This window comes from Myxine glutinosa, chromosome 5 (assembly GCF_964187855.1).
Source record: "Myxine glutinosa chromosome 5, kmMyxGlut1.1, whole genome shotgun sequence".
In the NCBI taxonomy this organism is placed as follows: domain Eukaryota; kingdom Metazoa; phylum Chordata; class Myxini; order Myxiniformes; family Myxinidae; genus Myxine; species Myxine glutinosa.
The window spans coordinates 154909249-154932645 of record NC_136265.1 but is presented as its reverse complement, the minus strand read 5'-3'; the positions used below and the strand labels follow the sequence as shown (position 1 = coordinate 154932645).

At 45.6% G+C, this 23397-nt stretch overlaps 1 protein-coding gene across 3 annotated transcripts in view; it reads right to left on the bottom strand.

Annotated features, from left to right (window-relative positions):
* Positions 1 to 23397, bottom strand: part of LOC137426905 (putative helicase with zinc finger domain) — a 331899-nt gene that overhangs the window by 250850 nt on the left and 57652 nt on the right. For all 3 annotated transcript variants that reach the window (XM_068115906.2, XM_068115908.2, XM_068115907.2), the window contains exons 10-12: positions 20249 to 20573; positions 19612 to 19742; positions 2954 to 3133 (exon numbers count right to left, since the gene is read on the bottom strand). In XM_068115906.2, coding sequence (XP_067972007.2) covers positions 2954 to 3133; positions 19612 to 19742; positions 20249 to 20573 — 636 coding nt within the window. The remainder of the gene's footprint in view (positions 1 to 2953; positions 3134 to 19611; positions 19743 to 20248; positions 20574 to 23397) is intronic.

Genomic DNA, 23397 nt, shown 5'->3' with positions numbered 1-23397 from the left:
AACACGGTCGCACAAAGGTGAAAAACGCAATGGCTTTTCGCCCTGAATCACGTGCAAACGTGTGAAGTGTGACGGGATGGAACATCACGTGATCGCTCTGAGCGAATCAGCGAGCTGCTCGCACTGGCTGAGATTAGCGGGTACTTCGCTGAAATGCGCTGAGATAAATATGAATAAAAAATATGGATCTCGTCAAATATGGTCTCAGCCATGTTCGTCCCAGGCTCAATGGCCATGTCTATGCCAAATATCAAGCACGTGAGCCTCTCCGTTTCGGAGTCTATCGGTAACATCTCTCTCTCTCTCACACACACACACACACACACACACACACACACACACACACACACACACACACACACACACACACACACACGCACACGCACACACACACACACACACACACAAACTGTGTTTTATATATATAGATTGTACATACTTGTACCACGTTTGATTTAAATCCATTCAGCGTAAACGTAAACCTATCACATTATCGTGGTAACGTAAACCCATCACGGACAGATGGACGGACAGCTGGAAGGACAACCCGAAAACATAATGCCTCCAGCGACCTCATCAGCCGAGGCATAAAAAACAGTAAAATACAATTTGACACAAATAAGTCAATGAATAATGAATATGCCTCCACACGCATTTGATGTCACCCACTGTTACGTTTGATCCCAATTAACCCTTTGAGTACGGATGACGTCCAGTGCCGCAACCCGCGAAAAAGTTTTGTGTACGGATGACGTTACTACACGTCATCGACTATACCTATAAATAGATCGTCAGTACGCGGTTGCATTGCCGTACCAAAATGCCAAATTAATCCCTTACCGGGGGTATTTTTTATCAAAAAATAATCCCGTACTCAAAGGGTTAAAGGTCACATGAAAAATTCAACATCACATGAGAGAGAGTAAGCGTGAGGGAGAAATTAGAGACAAGTAGAGGAGAGACAACATTAGATGCTTCTAACTCAAGTCATGGTCTACAAAATGATTTTCAAAGGGCAAAAGACCTTTAAGCTTTGACCTGTTGAACCAAACTCGAATCAGTTCATCCTGTATTGCACTCCATACTTGTGCCAAGTTTGGATGAAATCCTTTTATTGGTTCACTATTTTTGCGATAACAAAACAATTTTCCATGTAAGGGCACATGACCTTAACTCTTTGACCTTTTGAACCTGATATCAATTTATTTCTTCTTTCAATTACAGTACATACTTATACTAAGTTTTGTTGAAATCCTTTCAGTGGTTCAGAATAATAAAACGATTATGGACAGACAGACAGCCAGACATCCCAAAAAATTAATTCCTCAGACCTTCGGTTTCAGAGGTATAAAACACTGAGTGGGAAACAAATGAAAGTAAAGAAAAAGAAAGCCAGATAATTATGGCGTTTAAATAGTTTTCTTTTTGCCATTTTTCTTGTTGTACCACAAAAAAAACAAAAAACAGACTGTAACACATGAAAATTGCACAATTAATAAACGTCGTACAGACATGAAATCTTTCCCGGAAAAGAAAGCTGGCTTAGCAAGATAAGCTGCAGTGTCCTTAATCTGTCTCCACCAGAACATTTCATTTCCTTTTTGTCTGCTGTATTCTAATTTCTACTTGTCCTTCCAAGAAAAAAGTTGTAGTATTTCAGTAATAGACAATGTACGAGCGACGAGGTGCGAGCGTGAGTAATGGTCCCTCTGTAATGGAAAATCGCATCACAGTTGTTGGTGCAGAACACTGCAACAGTGCCACCTAAAGGCAATCGGTCAGCTTTAAGAGATGGGCAGATTCACACGTGACTTTGTGCAAAACACGACGACTGTTTTGGGAAACACATGGCATCTGGGCTGGTATCCAAGACAATTCCTCATATACCAAGCCAGGTATTGCTTATCCTAAAGGTTTCCTACGAAGAGTGATTGTACAGGTCTAAAATAGAATGTTTTTTTGCAATGCACAAAAGCCTTGTCTCCATATTATCAATGGTCACTGATACGTCGGCAAAAAAACCGTCAAATCAACAGATTACCTTCCTGCTGTTTGGAAATATGGGGCATCGGTGGCAGGAGGAGATATAGGAGGCTCAAAAGCATGGAGGGATTCTCAATCTGGAATTTCTCACGCTTGCAACTTATTGCCTCAGCAGGAAGTTCCGTGTTCTTTCAATACCAGCTTTGTGTCTCTACTTACACCTAGTTAAGATTATGTCCACAAATCAGAAAACACCTCCTTAACTGATGTATTCTCTTTAATAGGTATATACTTACCCTGCTTCTAAAATAGATATCCAAATAAATAATGCAAAAAATATATACAACACTATAACGGCACTCTTTGACATCACGACATCGACCAATGTGTGTGCCTCAGTACACATTATTACATCATTATACATGCTTGTACCATGTTTGATTTAAATCCCTTCAGCTGTTCTCAATTATCACATTTTTACCTGGCATGACCTCTGACCTTTAAAAGCTGAAATCCAATAAGTTCATCTTTACATCAAAATATATACTTGCACCAAGTTTGGTCAAAATCCCACCCATCACTGGTTCACAAGTTAGTGCAGTAACATAATTTTTACCCCACGGGACACCTCTGATCTTAAACCTAAATCTAATCCGTTTATACTTTGCATCATTTTTCATACTTGTATCAAGTTTGACTTAGTTCCCTTCAACCATTCTTAAAGTATCGTGGTAATGGAAACCTATCAATAATCATGGAAAGTCGCACGGACGGATGGACAGTCGGACGGACAGACCAAGAACATAATGCCCCTGGCTACTCCATCGGTGGAGGCATAACTATATTTAAAACTAACGGTAAACTAAAAGTAAAAAATATATTCGGCTGATCTGTCTGACCCATAAGGCTCTCTCATTTTGAGCCAGAAGTGTGTAAGTGACCCTCAATGCTCGACCAATAACCAGCCCACCTGGAATCAGGCTGCAAAAGCACGTGCTTGGCGACCTGCGCGAGGGTGAATGTCTTGCCCGTTCCAAAAGGCCCGACAAGTAGCACAGGAGGAAGTTGCTGAGATAGTGGAGTCGTAATAGCTAGAACTGCCTCTTTCTGTTTGCTATTGAGGCATGGATCCAGGAACTCATCCCACTGCCTGCAAAGATCACACACAAAACAGGGCTGGGGATCAGATATCTATGGCCTGCGGGACCTCCAAGCTGCAATGGGGTCAAAGACTGCAAACCAACATCATTGAAATCTGCCATTTTACAAGGGTCTACAGGAAAAAGCAAATATAATAAATGAAGTTATAACTTAAATTCACCCTCGTTAACTCGACTAGTTACATGGACTTTGCAATAAAAAAAAATAAAAAAAATAACCACCTTTAGAGGCCATTTTTCCCCGCAAAGCAGGGGTTGGCCTTTTTCGGGAACCGTGGTTGTTGTTGTTATTTGGTCCCCTTTTTGAAGCAATGTTTTACGGCCGGATGCCCTTCCTGACGCCAACCCTTTTTGCCGCCTTTAACGACAAACAGGGAATTACCAGTGAACTGGTACTCAATTAGCCGACCTCGGAAGGATGACAGGCTGAGTCAACCCCCCTGGCGTTAATTCAGCGATCGACCGGGATTCAAACCCAGGATCCTAGGATCCTAAGCCGGCACCCTAGCCGCTAGCCCAACACAAACAGCCTGGCATATACAGAGTTATAATTGATTAATCAAATCAATGATGTGGACACCAATGTAAGATAACACTTTCCAAATTGTCATATTGCTCAGGCTGCAATAAACAAGCCAAATTCATTGTTCTAGAAGACATGGTGAACTGTGACACGTTCACCAAAAAAGTAATAACTATCCCATTGAAGCCACCCCAGCTTGCCATGGACTGTTCGCAGCAAAAGGTCACAGATTTATGTCTCGTGACCATGAACCCTTGCGCCCATAGTATAAACACAAGTGATTATTTCATAGCTGTCTATTCCACTAATATTGCCATGACATTCCAGGTGTAAGATAACAAAAGGCGGTAATGCACAGTAGGATCTTTGATGTACACGAAATAATGCAAGCAGATGGGACCCTAGCTAAACATCCATCCAAGAGATGCAACACTAACTGTGAAGCACTAACCTGATAGGCTATAGGTGGCTTTGGAGTCAAACCCAGCCTAGAGTTCTCAAAGATAAGTACAATACCACTGCAGCATCCTGTCAAAATACTTTATAGGAACACTTCATCAAAAAAAAGAGGAAAATTTCTTGAATAAATAAATTGATAAAAACACAACGACACCATGCCAAATACTATACTTCCATTGTTGATCAAGAATGACCTCACTATGATCATCACCTGCGACAAAATCCGGTAATGGGCCGATTGGGAAACGCACATTCAAAGCACTCTAAAAAGATGAACAGCACGATTGGGAAACACATTTAATGCGCTATAAAAAAAATTAACTCGACACCTCTTACCCACGTCACCCTCCCTACGGTTATATTAGAATGAGCTGATTCGTCACATTTAAACGGATTGCTTAACTACAATATTGGGCCGTCCAAAAATTACGTAACATTATTTTAAAGTAATTTGCGAACCAAAACGCTCGATTACGTAATGCAACGCAACATAACACTTGATTACTGTGAGTTCTGACGTGAGTTCTGATTTTTGGGGTCCCTCATCGTGAATAACACTCAACCCAAATAAAGCCAATGAAAATCTAATGCAAAAAACCTGGGCAGTGTATCATAAGCAGACGCTGACGAGCCCAATGCGTTAGGGTTAGGCCAACCAGAAAACCAAGATGGCGGCCAAATCATTTTGTCTAGGTGCTTTGGTGTGTGCAAGTCAAACGAGAGATGTGGGTGTGGTCTGGCAGCTGTCCGACCAATGGATACACATTTCAAAAATTGAGCCCCAACAAGAACCCCAAAAACGACAGCACCGCAAAGCCCTTATAGACCTGCGACATGTCGCAGGTAAAAATATGGTCTTAATCAGAATCGTGTAAGGAGGAACTGTGGTACTCCAACTTGTCTTATTTGCACTCGACTACATCACCACTATATAGCCAACTAGCCGATGGGTATTCAGAGAAGAGGGATGAAATAAGTGCTGAATAATTACCTAACTGCGTGAATGCATAAATACTCGTACATGCACAGGCATTTAATTAAATGGGTTCCAGTTGAAGTATCCTCATGAGTACAGGCGGTTTTTTTTTTTTGGTTTTTTTTTTTTTTTTGTATACTGAATCGAGGCTCGTGAAAGAGCTAACATTTATTTCACAAACAAATCAACCAGACAATCAAAATATACAAAAAGAGGGAGCGGAAGACAAGATGGGGAGAGAAGGGGAAGCACACAACCACAACATTTGAGAGCAGGGAGAAGTGTGGGAGGGAGAGGGCTTGGGGGCAGGAGGCGTGGGAAGGGGAAGGGGGGGTTGGGGGGGGGGGAGAGGTATAAAACACAAGGGGACCGAAATTAGCGGGGGTAGAAAAGATCAAGGTTTTGGATGGGAGAGGATAAGAGATGGTGGTGAACAGCTGTTTTAAAGACCTGGAGGGTGGAGTGGGATTGAATAGCGTGAGGGAGTTTGTTCCAGAGGCGGGAGAAAAGAGGAATGAAGGAGTGAAGGTGAGCAGAAAGTCTTGATTTTGGCAGTTTAACCATAAGAGGGTTGCAGGCAGATCTTGTGCGACCTGTAGGAATATTTGGGGGACAGAGCCCAGAGAGGGCTGGGGGGGCAAGGCCAGAGAGGAGTCGGTAGAAGACGGAAAGACCACCAACCTGCCTGTGGTGAGTGAGTGAAAGGCCCTTGGAGTTAGCTTCATCGCGGGAGATGCCAATGATTCTGAACGCTTTGGTTTCAACAGCGTGAAGACGGGCTAGGTGTGAGGCAGGAGCACCAGACCAGAGGGGAGAGCAGTATTCCATAGAGCTGTGGATGAAAGCCTTGTATGTGGTGAGGAGCTCAGGTGTGCCAAGGAAGGACTTCGCACGACGGAGGATGCCCAGTCGGCGACTGGCTTTGGAGGCCAGATTTGAAATGTGGTTTTCCCAGGAAGGATCATGGCAAATAGTGAGACCCAAAAGCTTGAGTGACAGAACTTCTTGGAGAGGATTATTCAGAAAGTGGATGGGAGGGTTTTCCAGTCGGTCTTTTCGGAGAGACATCGTAAGAGTGTGAGATTTATCAGGATTGAAAGACATGTTCCATTTGTTTGCCCAGTCTGTGATTTTGTCCAGGTCTGCAGAGAGTGAGGAGGCTGCAGACTGCCGATCTGAGGGATGAGGAATGGAGCGACAGAGAGTAGTGTCGTCAGCAAAGAGATAGAGAGGATTTTCAAGAGAGTCAGAGAGATCATTGATGAAGACCAGAAAAAGCACAGGGCCCAGAACACTACCTTGGGGAACTCCAGCCTGAACAGGAAGAGGAGATGAGAGAAACCCATTCACGGCCACACGTTGACTATGACCAGAGAGGAAGTCCGCCAGCCATGCGTGGAGATTTCCATGGATACCAAAGGAGCAGAGTTTGGTGAGCAGAGCACGGTGCCAGACCGTATCGAAGGCACGTGAAATGTCAAGGGAGACAGCTCTAATTTCCTGTTTGGCGTTGAGGACCTCCATCCATTGTTGAGAAAGCAGAAGCAGCATGTCCAGAGTAGAGTGTCCAGGTCTGAAACCAAATTGATGATCAGAGATCAAGCCATTGGAGAAGAGGAAAGATTTCATATCTGAAGCAATGATGGAATCCATGACTTTGCTGATAATTGGGAGAAGGCTGATTGGTCTGTAGTTGCTGGGATCTGTTTTTGCACCTTTTTTGTGCAAAGCGGTGATGTTGGCTGATTTCCAAGCAGATGGCAGATGACCTTGAGCAAAAGAGAGGGTGAAGAGAACAGAAAGAGGGAGTGAAAGAGCGGAAGAACATGATTTTAGGACCCGTGGGCTGATGCCGTCAGGACCAGTTGCAGAATCAGAGTCGAGGGTTGACAGAAACTTTTCCACCTTGTCAGGAGGAAAGGACACAGAGTCCAGGAGCAGCTGGGTATGACTGGGTACGGTGGGTACAGAGAGGGATGGGTTTTGTGACACAAGATTTAGAGGCAAACACAGAGTTGAGGCATTCAGCTTTTTCACGTGCGGAGTCAGCCGTTAAGCCGTTTGAGGTGAGGGAGGGGATGGAGGGGGAACAAACACCAGAAACAGATTTGACCAGACGCCACCAGGATTTGGAAGAGGGAGACAGATAAGAGAGTTCGGTCTTGAGAACGGTGAGATATTGTTTCCTGGCTCTCCTGAGGGTGGACACACACTTGTTTCGGGCTTTGTGAAAGGAAATGAGATTTCCTTCCGTTGGATTTGCTTTCCAGGAGACGAAAGCAAGTTGTTTCAGGGCAACAGCCTCACCACAAGATTCCATGTACCATGGACGGGAGGAAGGGTATGACAACTGAAGACGAGATGGGATAAATCTGTGCATGAGAGAGAGCAATTTACTTTGAAAGAATTCCCAGGATGAGTTGATGTCAGAGGCGGTAGAGATGGGAGACCAGTCCAGATGATTGATGGCTGCTTGAAGACCGTGCCAGTTGGCCTGAGTGAAATGCCAGACTCGTCGACGCTGAGGAGGCTCTCTGAGAATGGTCAGAGAGATGTCCACTTTGACAAGCACATGATCAGATGAGCCGATTGGAGCAGAAGAAGAGCAGCAGACATTTTCAGGGAAGTTTGTCATAACCAAATCCAGAAGAGAAGATGCTCCGTTGACTGAGATCCGGGTCGGGAAATTGACAGATTGTGTCAGTCCCAGTGAGTCGCAGAAGTCCTTTGCTGAAGAGCCATGGCTGGTGAGAGTGGTACCCACACCCAGCCAACTGGCATGGTGACAATTGAAATCACCACATATGAGGAAGAGAGAGTTGGGATGGGTAGATAGAAGTTGGTCCATATTATCAGACAGCGAGATGTAGATGGAGTCATCGCTGTTTGGTGGACGGTACAACACACATATGAACAAAAGGTGGGAGCGAAATGGGAAGCCGTAGCCAAAGGTATTCCTGGGGGTGAGGTGGAGACAGCGCAGTGGAGGGCGAGTGAGGAAGAGAGTTTTTTATAAAGATAGCAACCCCACCTCCAGGACGAGGCTCAGGTCTATCATACCGGAGGTGGGAGTAACCTGGGAGAGATACCAAGGCATCAGCGACATCATGAAGGAGGAAAGTTTATGTTAAGCAGATCACATCTGGTTTGTCAGAAGCAACCTGTATGGAGAGATCAGTCAAGTTTGAGCGAAGGCCCCGGATGTTTGAGGTCCATACCGTTAATGAAGAGGAAGGGGGAGCATCGGGTCCAGAACAGGGGGGGGAGGGGTAGGGTAAGATGTGGAAGAGGAGGAAGAGGTAGGGAGAGCTGTTGAAGGTGTGTCAGAGATTTCAGAGATTTCAGAATAGCTTGGAGAAAGGGAAGAATGGGGCGGACAAAAGGTTTGATGGAGATTGGGTGAGGCACAGTGAGCTGTTATTTGAGGAGGGGGAAGAGCGAGGCAGAAGGATGGGGGAGATGAAGGTGAAAGTTGGAAGGGGGAAGAAGCAGGGAGGATGCTTTGAGGAGGAGGGGTGAGAGGGGAGTCGAGGAGGGGAGGAGCGAGGGAGAGTCTCGGAGGGGAGGGGTGTGGGGGTAGTTTAGGAGGGAGGGGAGGGAAGGGGCAAGGGGGGAGATTTGAAAGGGATGGGTGATGGGGAGGATTTTGAGGGGAGGGGTGAGATTGGATTTTGAAAAGTGTACGATTCATGGGAAACGAACATTTTTTGCAAAATCAGTTTGAGACCTTCGAGTCAAAAATACGTTTGAGGACACTGAAGGAGGGGTGGAGTTCTGGATAGTTTAGGGAATGTAGAAAGGAGCCCTACCATCCAACTGTGGCCCTACCATCAGCACATTCCCATTTTACCCTCTGCTACGTTCCCTTCCCTTAAGCTTCCATTTTCAATTCAATGAATTTTTTTTGTATACAAGATCGAGGCTCGTGCAAGAGCTAGCACATTAAACACACATTAGCACATAAAACACAAAAAACATAAACGGACACATAAAACAATAAAGGGAGGGGGAGACAGATGGGAAAGAGAGGGAAGCACACAAGCACAACAGAAGAGAACAGGGAGACCGGGATATCTGTGGAAGGCAGACTGCTGGGGGTGGGGGGGGGAGGGGGGAGGAGGAGGGAGAGGGAGAGGGAAGGGGTACACGGTATAAAACAAATTTACACGACTAGGAATTTCAGGAATGAAGTCGGAGATTGAAAGAGGTGGATTTGGGGTGTATTAAAGAGGGTAGAAAAGATCAATGTTTTGGATGGGGGAAGATAACAGATGGTGGTGAACAGCTGTTTTAAAGACTTTGCGGGAGGAGTGGGATTGAAGAGAGTGTGGGAGTTTGTTCCAGAGGCAGGAATAAAAAGTGGAATAAAAGAGTGAAGGTGAACAGAGAGTCTTGATTTTGGCAGTTTCACAAGAAGAGGGTTGCTGGAAGTTCTTGTGCGTACTGCAGGAATATTTGGGGGAAAACAGCACAGACAGAGCTGGGGGAGCCAGGCCAGAGAGGAGTCGGTAGAAAACAGAAAGACCACCAACCTGCCTGCGGTGGGAGAGTGAAAAGCCCTCAGAATCAGCTTCATCGTAGGAGATACCAATCCTGAAAGCTTTGGTTTCTACAGCGTGAAGCCGAATTAGGTGTGAGGAAGGAGCACCAGCCCAGAGGGGAGAGCAGTATACCATCAAGCTGCAGATGAAAGCTTTGTATGTGGTGAGGAGCTCAGAGGTGTCAAGGAAGGACTTTGCACGACACAGGATGCCCAGTTGGCGACTGGCTTTGGAGGCCAGCTTGGAAATGTGGTTTCCCAGGAAAGATCATGGCTGATAGTGAGATCCAAAAGCTTGAGTGACAGAACTTCTTGGAGAGGATTGTTCAGAAAGTAGATGGGAGGGTTTTCCAGAGGGTATTTTCGGAGAGACAGTGAGTGTGAGATTTGTCAGGATTGAAAGACATGTTCCACTTGTCAGACATGTTCCAATCAGCAATGATCTTTCTTGGGCAAACCACACTTCAAAGTTGGCCTCCAAAGCCAGCCGACAATTGGGCATCCTCCGTCGTACAAAGTCCTTCCTTGCAAAACTTAACTCCGATCCACCAACAAGGCTTTCATCCGCAGCTTGATGGAATACTGCTCTCCTCTCTGGGCTGGCTCCACTGCTTCCCATCTTGCTAATCTTGACACCGTGAAAACCAAGGCCTTCAGGATTTTTGTAATCTCTTGCAATGCCAAAGCTGAGTCTATGGGCTTATCACTTCACCACCACAAACAGTTGCAAACAGTTGCTTCACCACCGCAAACAGGTGGTCTGTGCTTCCAAAGCCTCCTTTATGGTCTTGCACCCTCTGCTCTTTCCATGCTTTGACCTCCCCAGGTGTCTGCAGACCTCACATGGTCCACCATCAACCCCTTACTGGTGGAACAACCTAAATCGAGAATCACTGCTCACATCCACTTCTTTTTCTTCTTCTTTTATTCCAACCTGTGGAATCAACGTCCACATCCTCGTCAATCTTCTTCCCTCTAGGTCTTAAAGACAGCTGTTCACCATCATCCCAGATAGTCACCAATCCAAAACAATGATTGTATACCCTGGTTAACCCTCATCCCACCCAAATCCCTCCTCCTTCCAATTTGCTGTATCTATCTCGTCCATCTTGTCCACCGCATTTGCCTTGCGTCCAACGTTTCCGCCTCATGCATGCGTGCACGTTTTGTATCCTGTTTACCTCGGTCATGGAAGGTGGATGGATGTTAAGTTTTGACCCCTGTCTGTCTGTCACTTTTGAACAGTATATCTCAAAAAGTTGTGGACGGATTCGGACGCAATTCGGTGGAGAGATTGGGTATGTGAAACGGATAACATTATTAGATTTTGGTGAAGATCCGGATCCGGGTGCTAGAATTTTTAAAGCGATTCTTCACCATTGAGAGATGGGGCTAAAAACAATATACAGCAGGATATCTTAAAAGTTGCAGACAGATTCAGACGAAACTTGGTGGGCTAGTTGGGAGTGTGACAAGGACGGATTGATTAGATTTTGAAAAATATCTGAATATGGATCCGGTTCAAACATTTTTAAAAAGTGATTCCTCACCACTGAGAGATGTGGCGAAAAACTATATACTGTATAGCAAGATATTTCAAAAAGTTATGGACAAAAAAAGTTATGACAGAACTTGGTGGATTTATTGGTTTGGTGACAAGAACAAGCCGATTAGATTTAGGTTCAGGTCTCAATCCAGATGTGGCCCATCAGTGGGATACAAAACGTAAACTGATCAGCCTGGCGGAGGTTTGCGCTCCGAGTGCAGTTCTAGTTTTGTCTATTATGACCCGATCTGTTCACTGCAGGAGCTCTTCTACGAGCCTTGACTATGTAAAGAAGCAGAAATGACTATGAATGTTATAATTATTTGCTATTAAACTTATTTAGTCCATCTTTACCAGAATATCTCAAAAGAGATTAATTCATTTTATGAACATTAACAGCTGTGTTTCAAATACAGTGGAACCTCTTTTATCCAGACATCCAAATAACGGAATGCCCATTATTTGGGGAAACATGGTCGAAAAATAAATTTAAAATAACGGATTTCCCCCCAGTGTACATTGCCACTAATTCTACACTCTTGGAAGCTGTTGGTGGCGATTTTAGCAATTGCACGTGCCCCTGTAGACTCATATGCAAAAATCGGGATAAAATTAGATGTTTCATTTGTTTTATCGAGCAGTTTGTTAAATGGCCTTATCATCGAACAAAGCCAATCTGAAATGAGACGGGCCGGGTTTCCTGGCCAACGCATACATCACTAGTTGCTCTCCAAAAAGCCAAACACCTTATTTAATCATTCAAAATTGCTCTTAAACATGTTAAAATGAGGCAGTATTACATAACCAGCATGCACACCATTCTCAGATATGTGACACGTTCCCATTTTTATGTAATGTTCACAACAAAAATATCCAGACAGATTGAACTACACACAGATTGGAAATGCAGATATGATTACAAGCTTATCTTGTTCATCCCATGACTGACATGGCGCCTGGCATTGACTGCATAAGGCGAGTACAAATACTGTGCAGTACACCCCATACGTTCGCACTGCACGGATTCACTCATACACACTTTTTATTTAACCAAAAGTTCTTCCTGTACAGGTTGAGAACAGGAAATGCACCATACACAAACAAACTGCACAGCCTGAGCACTGAGCAGGGAAGATGAAGAGACCGGACAAGTTGAGCAGGCGTACGTGCATTTGTCAAGGCTCACAAAACAGGGTATCACAGTGAATTATGGGAGTAATGAGGTGCAGGATAATCCCCCCACCCCTACCCACACTCAAACCCTACAATCCAACGCACAGCCGCCTGACACGGTTAGTTACCACGTTAAGACGTTAAATATAAACTCTATACATGATCAACTACCCTTGCAGCATATAGTCTGATAATGATGACATCATCGGTGAAGTGGTGTGGCAGCCATTTTGGATGGAAAAACTAACCTTATCTGATCAATACAACAACAACAACAACATGCATTTTAAGGCCATTTTCCCTGCTAGAGCAGGGGTTAGCCTTGCGGTCCCCATGACAATCTTCTCCATTTTGCCCTATTTTCTGCATCTCTCCTTGTTAACCCCCTTGCCCACATTTCTTCTTCCACCATCTTTAGCCAAGTCTTTCTCGGTCTTCCCCATCCTCTACTTCCTTCTACATTAATTTCCATCACTCTTCTCAACCAGTCACTTTCATCCTTCCTCAACACATGACCAAACTATCTCAACCTGTTCTTCTTCACAGCATCAATCACAGGCAATATTCCCATCATCTTTCGCAATTCATCATTTGTCTTCCTCTCTCTCAACGATACTCCGCACATCCACCGAACCATTCGCATTTCCACCCTTTCCAGCCTTCGTTGCTGCTCTACGTTCATTACCCATGTCTCGCTCCCATAAATCATAACACTTCTCACACATGCAGCATACACCTTTCCCTTCAGCTTCAGCGACACTCTCCTCCTCATCAGCACGCCACTCAGTTCCCGAAACTTCTTCCATGCACATCTCACTCGAGCAACCGTTGCCGAGTCTGATCCACCTTCTCCATTCAGCATGTCTCCGAGGTAGCAAAATGTTTTCACACCTTCCAGCTTCACGCCGTCTCCAAGATCCAACTCAACATTTCCTCCATCTGCAGCTCCCTCTGTGCACACCTTACATTTGAATGTAGCTGCCACACTGGTAAATGACCCTCTCAGACCACTACATTTTTGATGAACCCACTCAGCGCACATTGTACATTGAATGGAGTTCACTCCGACACCCTTCCTGCACACAGCACATGGCCACTTCCCAGTTATTTCCACCTCACCACATGCTTTACCACTTGCCATCACCTTCGTCTTTCCGATATTCACCTTCAGACCTTTTGTCTCCATACATTCCTTCCACTTGTTCATCTTTTCCTTCAGTCCATCCATACTTTCCGCAATCAACACCAGATCATCTGCATACAACAACTCCCACGGTAAACCCTCCTTTACATTCTGAGCCAGCACCTCCATCACAGCTACAAATAGTAGTGGACTTAGTACCGACCCCTGATGCACTCCCACCTTCACCTCAAACTCACCACTGTTCCCGTCCTTCGTCCTTACAGCTGTGCGCGCTCTTTTGTACATTGCCATCACTACTCTGATCAACCATTCCTCCACTCCTAACTTCCTCAATGCCCATGTCAATACTTTGCGTGGAACCCTATCGAATGCTTTCTCCAGATCAACAAACCCAAAAAACAACTTCTACCTCTTCTCCATGTACTTCTCCTGCAACTGCCTCACAATGAAAAGCGCGTCTGTCGTTCCTCTTCCTGGCATAAATCCAAACTGCATTTCGTCGATCTTCACTTTCTTCCTTATCCTCCTCTCCAACACCCTTTCCAATACCTTCATTCCATACTCCAATAACTTTATCGCTCAGTACGAGCCACACTCCAGAGGGTCACCTTTCCCCTTGTATAGAGGGACGAGGGAACTCAGTTCCAAATCCACTGGAATGCGGCCTTCTTTCACCACCAGATTACAGATCTCTGTCATTCTCTTCACACCCCAACTTCCTGCTGCTTTCAACATATGTAACATATGTAATTGTAATTGTAAATGTAAATTGTTTCTGTAAATTATTTTCTTGTTCTTCCTCCTTCCTTGGTTCCTTTGATTTGTGTAAATATTAGTAATAAATTATATTTGTATTTCCTACCTTCGTTCTCCTTCTTCATTCACATCCGTTTCGTCCTTGTCTTTTCCTTCATTGAATACCTGTGGCGCGATTTTGGCCAACGTTTCGGAATCGGGTCTAGTTCTTGTTAATAGTTCGTGCCGCGGTTGCTAAACCGCTTGGCAATTAACATCTGTCCGCGGTCGCGAACGGGGTTGCGCCCCTGCCTCTCCGGAGGGAGCTGTGCAGCGTCAGGACTCACGTCGGTCAGTCACAAACAAGGGGACTAATCCCCCCTTCTTAAGGGGAAGAAGGTCGACGTAGAGATCCGCAACAAATCCGTAGAGATATCTCTACGGATATCTCGATATAGACGTAGAGATATCTGATCAATACCAAACGTTATATACATATACTCAGTTATCGACTACCCAGTTTGAGTGGGGTTTTAAAATTACTATGCGAAAGCTCATGCACATCAAAATCTATGCAAAACTTTATGCACATAATGTTCTAGCATTGGGGAATATAGGGTGATAATGAATAAAATATAGGTCACATGGTCTGGCAGCCATATTGAATTTAACCTAAAAACTTTAAAAACCTCTTTCACCAGAACGGCTGGACAGATCGAGGGGAAACTTCACACGTTCCCCAAGCCTTGGGGACAGCAGGATGTTTGATAATAAATCATCAGCCACGTGGTCTGACAGCCATGTTGTACAAAGAAAAATAAATAAATAATTGTTTTTCTGAAACTACTTAAGTTCTTGAAGTCAAACTTTACAAGCCTGATATAGTCATCAAGGGGAATGAATGTATAAAATGTAAACGTGATCAGTCGCACGGTCTGGCAGCCATAATTTTAAAATTATTTCAAGAAGAAACATTTCAATTTTATCTTCCCCAGCCATGTGACTATATGTCTATTGATAACATACTGTTTGAACTCAGTGGCATTCTGTCTATTAAGTACGTAGTCTATTAATTACATAGTTTTGGAATGTACCTTTTGATCCTTTAGAGTGACGTTCCGCAACCTATGGGTCGCGACCCAATGTTTGGGTCGCGAAGGATTTTCAATGGGTCGCACCATCGTTTCAGAAATCGTGGGAAAAAAACTTTATCGACGATTTACTTCTCCCGACTGAACAGAACAGAGATCAAACGAACGCCGACACAAACTTTATAGTGTGGACTCTTCTACCGCGCTGTACCACGCGTACATCCGATCAGTCAGATCATACGTTTAGTTTCCGACATGCGAATGTCCATTGCTTTTCATACGAAAGATTGAGCTGTGAGCGTAAGGTACTCGCCATGGCTAGAAAGTATCAGCCTGTGTTCCTGAACTATGGTTTCACCTTGAATATCGATAAGCACAATGTTCATCGACCACAGTGTGTGATATGCCTTGACGTGTTGGCCAACGAGTCTCTCAGACCCCAAAAGCTGAAACGGCACCTCGAGAAGAAACATGGAGATCATGTCAACAAGTCGCGGGAGTTTTTTCTCTGGAAAGAACGCGAGATGAACAACAGCAAGTCAGAAATGAGTTCGGCTGTTTTTCAGTCGAAGGGACTGACCAAAGCCAGCGACCTAATGGCGGAGAAGATAGCCAAAGAAAAGAAACCGTACACTATTGCGGGTAAGTTTTTTGTTTTTTTTCGTAAAAGTATTTCACTGCATTGGCGGTTTGTAGGTTCATAAAGTAATACATGGCGCTGTAAGTATCGTAAAATTTAGTTTTTAATTTCGTCTTTAGAATATTGATGTGTCGGGTTCTTGCTCACTATTACTCGTGCCATGTGTACGTTGGTATATCACAACTTCGTAAGTTTTATTGTTTGTTGCAATACAGCCATTCTTAAACTTTGCCTCTTATTTTAAAGTATGTACGGCAATCACATCATACATATTGAATTTTTATAATGCCTTGGAACAGCGGTTCTTAACCTGGGGGTCGTGACGTACGTGCATACGCGAACAAAATACTGTGTGTGTTATGTACCTTTGTTAGGTTCCTAAAAATGGGCTCAACAAATTGATATGTTATTTATGACCCCTTCATGACCCCCGGAAAACCCCAAACGACCCCCAGGTTGCGCCCCTCTGCCTGGGAACAAAATCAAGATTCATCATAAAGTGAAAGAAATGTTCATGTGTTATTTTATTTATCTTGTATTGCAGAGCAACTCATCCTGCCATGTGCCAAGGCGATGTGCAGAGAAGTGCTTGGAGAGACGGCGGCTACCAAGATAAGCACCATTCCGCTTTCTGCCGACACGATTCGACGATGGATAATAGACATAGGCGAAGACATCGAGCACCAGCTGTACGCAAACCTAGAGGCCAACAAGTTTGTCATCCAGTTGGACGAGTCAATGGACATCGCACAGAAGGCGTCGATCCTCATCTTTGTTCGTTATTGGCATCGCGATGATTTTATGGAGGATCTTCTGGCATGTGACGAGCTACAGACCAAGACCATGGCCGCAGAAATATTCGCAGTCGTCAACAAACACATCGCATTGCATAGCCTCAGGTGGGAAGACTGTGTTGGCGTTTGTACCGATGGTGCGGCATCGATGACAGGTCGGCGCAGCAGTGTCATTAAACTCATCCAAGATGTGGCACAAGAGGCAAGCTGGACCCACTGCTTCCTCCACCGCGAGGCATTAGCGGCGAAAGAGATGTCACCTGGACTTGCCGAAGTAATGGACATTGCAGTGAAAACAATCAACCATCTCAGGAAGAGCACCCTAAATTCGAGGTTGTTTGCAGAGCTGTGTAAGGAGCAAGATGCAGAACACACCACTGTGCTGTATTTTGCAGCTGTTCGCTGGCTCTCCAAAGGAGATGCTTTGGCAAGATTGTATGAACTTCGCGACCAGGTCCTCGCATTCTTGGAGGTGGCTAGGTCAGACCTGGCAGTCTACTACAAAAACAACAAATTCATCGCAACATTGGCATACATGGCCGACATCTTCAACTTGTTGAACAATCTGAACATATCGTTCCAGGGCAAAACGAAGAAGCAGGCGAAATCCGTGTTCGTAATGTATGACAAGATAGCGGCGTTCAAGTCAAAGCTGGATCTATGGAAGAGAAGAGTACAGACCAATGATGAATTTGACATGTTCGAAAACCTGGATGATCTGCTCAGCAAGAGTGTTGAGGAACATGTGGACATAAAGGATGTCATCGTCGAACATCTGGTGAACCTGCGCAAACGATTTGACGAATACTTTCCTGTTGATCCACGCGTGGAGAAGAAGTGGATCCGAGACCCTTATTCAGTCGACGTTCAGCAGTGCTGCATCTTGTCCAACAGATTGAAAGAGGACTTGATCGACATCGTGTCCGACGGTACACTTGAGACACTGTTCGGGAAGGACACTTCAGTAAAGTTTTGGCTGACAGTATCTCATGAGTACCCAGAGATTGCACATCTCACGGTAAAGTTCCTGATGCCATTCACGACGACGTGGATGTGTGACAAGTTTCTCAACGGTGACATATCTGAAGTCCCAGTATCGAAACAAACTGGAGACAGTGGCCCTGTGCGCCAACCTGAGAATCGCATTGTCGCCGCTTCAAAGCTGAATCGATGATCTCGTAGCCAATATGCAAAGTCAACCATCGCACTGATGTGGATAATCCACATCTACAATGCTGCCAACGGAACATTTGAATTAGGCTTGTAAGTTTCACTTCCGGGTTTAATCAGTGAAAGTTGTTTATTTAATGTTGTTCATGATAACGGAACATTGAACCTGGATATAAGTTCAGATGCATATCGGGTTTTTTCAGTAAAAGTTATTCATGTTTTGTTTATCAGTTCATGTTACATTTTAAGTTCATCATCTATTCACGATGAAGATTAAAATAAAGTTCAAACACCTTATCTTGGCATGTCACTTTAATAATTCAAGTTTTATTCTGTTTCACAAAAGATACACCACCAATGAATGTTGTGAGATTCATCTTCATCTTCATCATCTTCTTCATCTTCTTCATCTTCATCATCATCATCATCATCTTCATCTTCTTCATTAAATCTTCATCCGGATTCATCGTAGGGGCGGATTCATCTCTTTCGAAGCTGCTAACAAGGCAGGGAGTTTACGCCTGATTGGCTGACAATAATATCAAGTGGGCGGTGTCTGTGATCGAAGTCGCTGCTCATTCTCAAAGGGGGCGTGGTCTCTCGCTCTCTCTCTCCTCATGGTCGTGGAGATCCGTACAAGATAACAACAAAATAAGGACAGTGTTTGGTATGATTGTCGTCACTTTGCTTTATTGTTCAATTACGAATTGTACTACTGTACAAAGATGATGAACCGAACCCTTACCAAGATATTAACGTCATAAGCAATCAATATTTCCATGACGGTTTGTGGGGGGGGGGGGGGGGGGGGGGAGGGGAGGGGTTCGATGGGTCGCGACTGGATGCCTGAGTTTTTTTATTGGGTCCTGGGCTAAAAAAATTGCGGAACGCAGCTTTAGAGTTTAGACCATTGAATATCCTTTAAGACCATGAAGACACCTAAATACCTCAAAGACCATGAAGACACTTAAGACCAAAAATACACCAAAGACCCTAAAATACCCTAAAGACCCAAAATTCTTTTTTTTATTATTATAAATTTCAAGTCCAATTCTGAAACCAGTTGTAAAAAAAGGACATCATGGGTTTCGTGTCCGATCAAAGCGGGGTTGTATCAAAGCAGCTTGGAACCCGGTCATAACTACCACAGTTATAAAGTGCCCAGTCTTAAAGTGGTTCATCCAGTTGAACTTATAATTGTATTGTTGCACTGGTAAAATATGGATTTGAAGTGCAGTCTTCCATCTTTTTGATGGATGTGGACATTAACTCCTCCCTCCCCCTTTTACGAGGTAAAACAGGGTTCTCTTTGTATGGCACTTACACAGAATGCAAAGCAAGAGAGGGCATTACACGGAGAATTGGGAGGAGGAGGAAGGGCTGGGGTTTGGGTTAGCTATTACAGTTAGGGTTAGGGTTAAGGTTATGGTAAAATTAAATGCAATGACATCCATAGTCTCCTAATTAATTACTTTTAATAATTAACAACATTGATGAACAAGAAATAGTTTAGTTGGAACACCTGTGATCCCGAACATTCCAAACAAAAGTGGTTCTACTGGACTTCACAAAAAAGACTTTCAAAGAACTGTTCAAATTGCCATTCAAAAAGCATTTTCCAAACAATAACGGGCTTTGTTCCTGACATGTGACATGAGCTTGCCAGCTCATGCATACCTGAGAGGGGCCAACAGGGTATTGGGCCAGTCCCCGATGCTGGGGAATAGGACAGAGAGGTCAGGTAGTCGGTCCAGTGCTGCATGCATCTCGCAGAGGGGTTTGCGGTTCAACTGGAACTGCAACTCCACCTGCATGTGTCCACAATCAGATCAGCATAAGTTATTGGAAATACAAATGACGCAAACTGGCAGGTGACATGAGCTCTGTCCCCCAAATACTCACTCTGTGCTGTGCTCTGTCCCCCAAATACTCCTGCAGGTCGCACAAGATCTGCCAGCAACCCTCTTCTGGTGAAATTGCCAAAAATCAAGACTCTCTGCTCACCTTCACTCTTTCATTCCTCTTTACTCCCACCTCTGGAACAAACTCGATCACTCTCTTCAATCCCACTCCTCCCTCCAGGTCTTTAAAACTGCTGTTCACCACCATCTCTTATCTTCCCCCATCTAAAACCTTGATCTTCTCTACCCCCGTTAATTCACCTCAGATCCACTTTTTTGAAATACCAACTTCTTTCCTGGATGTTCTAGAAATGTGATTATTGTTAATCATATTCAAAGTATGGAATGAATGGCCATTAAAAACGGATACCCTTTCCGAACGGCGGATTCTTTTTTCACCATGAAATACTCACCTGAAGTTTCTGGTCGGCACGCAACCCCAACTCAACGCAGCACTGCTTTGAGAACCTCAGGAACACGTGCTGCTTGGTCTTATCCTCAATTAGGGCTTGATAGACAAATCGAAGCTCTCCAGGGGGTGTGACAACATGGGAAGGAAGCACGAGCACGGCATCAACACTGGTGGCAAGCAACCGCCCTGGCGGAGTGTCCTCAGATAGGCTGTGTGCTAGCTGGAAGCGTCCAAAAAGCGTGCCATTTTGTGCATACTTGGCCCCTCCATTGGTACCCGTGAGCATGAAGCTGTGCAGCACCTGGATTTGTGTACGCAGGTTGAACCTGTGTGCAGATCAGTAAAAATAAAGATAAAATTAAGCCAGACCTGATGATAACATATATTTTAAATTATCCAGACACTTGTCATGACTTTATCAATATATCACCTTATCAAAGTGGTAGGCAGAAAGATGCAAACTAGAAAGCATTTTCGCTGTATATACATACATATATATATATATGCAAGGTGCCATCCCTGCCGTGGGAGTAGGAAATATGGAAGAATTAATGACCAAGGACCAGCAAGAAGAGTTGGTAGAAGGGGAAGTTGATGAGGGTGCAACAGGAGGAAGAGAAAATGGCGGCACCTCGCACGTGGCGACAGAAGCCGAGCCCGCTGTGCAAGCGGGTTTTGATATGCAGTTATTCATGACTCAAATCAGGGCATACATGGTCAGGTCGAGTGAAGAAATGAATAAAATGGGTGAGGAAACGAAAGAAATGAGGGAGGAATCAAGGTGCGACATGGAAAAGATGGGGGAGGAGATTGGGCGTAGGATGAGCAGGGAGGTAGCGGTGGTACGTGACGAGGTGAAGCGGTGCGAGGAGCGCGTGGAGATGGAGTTGAAGCGGAGCATGGCCAAACTGACTGGGGCTGTGAGAGTAGCGACGTGGGAGGAAGAGAAACCGACGAATGTCGAGTTAGAAGGGGAGATTTCGGAAGTGCACCGGGAAATAGAGGAGGTAACCTTGGAAAAAGAAGAGATAATTGGAATTGAAAAGACGGAAGGAGAGACAGGGAGTGAATCACTGGAGGAGGTTGTGGAGTATGAACAAAGTTTGTGTTCGCACCGTGATGACGTGCTTGCTGACCAAATGGAAGGCTTGCAGGTGCTGGCGGAGAAGCGGGGGAAGGAGAGCCCCAAAGTGAGTTGCAATGGCGGAAATGTGTTTGGTGCGAACGGGTGCTCGGCGAGCTTGGGGGTAGGGCGAGACCCGGGCGTTCGAGAAGGGCCCATTGTGAGGTGTGCGACTGGTAGTGGTACAGAGTGTGAGAGAGAGTGCGTACCGGAGTGCGTGGAGCGAGAGTGCACACCGGAGTGTGTGGAGAAAGAGTGCACACCGGAGTGTGTGGAAACAGAGTGTGCACCGGAGTGTGCACCGGAGGGTGTGATGACGGAGTGTGTGGAAGGCGTGTGTGCGCCTAGGTGTGCGAGTGTGGAGTGGGTCGCGGGTTGTGATGACGCGGCCCAGGCATCGCCACCGACCAGGGTAGCGCTTAGCGGGACGAGTAGCGTACGCGAGCCCCCGGTGAGTTTTGTGCCGTGGGGACCAGAGGGAATCGGTGCTGCGTCGGTCTCGCAAGGACCGGCGTGCACGATTCGTGCCTCCGGCACCCGCACGGTATGGTTGGCGCTGTATGGCGGCAAGGGCGATCGGCGGGTTTTGAGGGGAGGTTTGGAATTTCGGAGCCATGCACCTTGTCGGGTGAGGTGCTCTGACCGTGGCCGGTTGGGTCATCGTGCATGGGACCGCGAGGCCCTGCGCAGGGATGGAGCCCGGCAGTTGGGCCCATCAATTCCACCCCCCGCGGATCGTCAATGCCGGAAGGACTTCCATACAGGCGACCAACCACCCGCATGGATCGCTCGGCCCTTAAAGTCCGAGCCGCGACCTCGTACCTCCACATGGAGGGGCTCATAGTGCAGAGGACTGGGGGGAGTATTGTACCCCACGTAGGGGAATGGTAGTGTGACCATTCCTCCCACGGGGGGGCCCATGAGCACTAATTTAGGGGGATGGCAGTGTTAGGCCCATGGCGGGGCCAGCAATGGTTGCCTCCATAGGGCACCGAAGCTAGCCGAGAGAGGGCTAGGATAATGATAGGGATTTAGAACGACCATAGGGACAATAATTAAGTAGTGACACCTGAACTGTAGAGGGGACGTAGAGAGTTTAGTGGTTGTTAAAGAAAAGGGTGTGCATAGTGTAAAGGGACGACGAGGGAAGCACGAGTTTTAGGGGAAATTAGTTAGATAGATGGTGCTGTGTGTTTGAGGAATTGTTTGTGAAAATAAATGGAATTGGGTAATGGTGTGGGATACAAGGTGTGCGAATAAATGGTGTGAAAGTAGTTGAGGTGTGAGAATAAAAGATGTGGAATGCATGGTGTGGAATAATTGGTGTGGAATGTATGGTGCGAAGGATTGAATGGGTGGAGTGGAACCCATTCACGGAAGCCTGTGGGGGGTAGTTTAAAGCAAGGTAGAGCGCATAGGTAAATTGCATGGATATTGACACCTGTGGTGCAGATGCTGGAACGTAGTGTTTGTGAGGTGCAGGAGACAGTGAAATGGCTGGGCGTGTGGTTTAATTGGTGAGTATGGTTATTGAGGCACTCCGTCGCTGGTAGCGTGTTGGCCAGGTAAGGCCGCAGGTAGGCTCTGGGAGCCGGTTAGGTTAGCGTGTGAGTGGGGCCCGAGGATCCAAGGGAAGGACCCGGGTTGCCCAATGACAAGGTGGGCATCGAGGGGGTAAGCGCCAGGGAGGGCCCTCCACAGTTAGCGTAGTTGTGAGGAGCAGGCAAGCTTGGGAGGCGGCTCCAGTGGACGGAGGGGCAAAGGTAAGTAGACCTGCTAGTAGAGCCACACGACCCAGCCCCGAAATTGCGCGAGGCCACAGGGAGAAAATTTGTTGGGCGAGACCCAAATTCAGAGGGCACCACAGTGTGGGCAATGGGAATCCGGGTTCTTCGAACCACATAGTTTAAAGAAGGCCGATTGGCAGGGTACGACCCCGGGGAGTTTAAAAGAGTAATATTATCAGAGTAGTTAGGATGTGAGATCCCTTCGCAGTTCGCACCATCCACAACCATTCACCAAGGAGG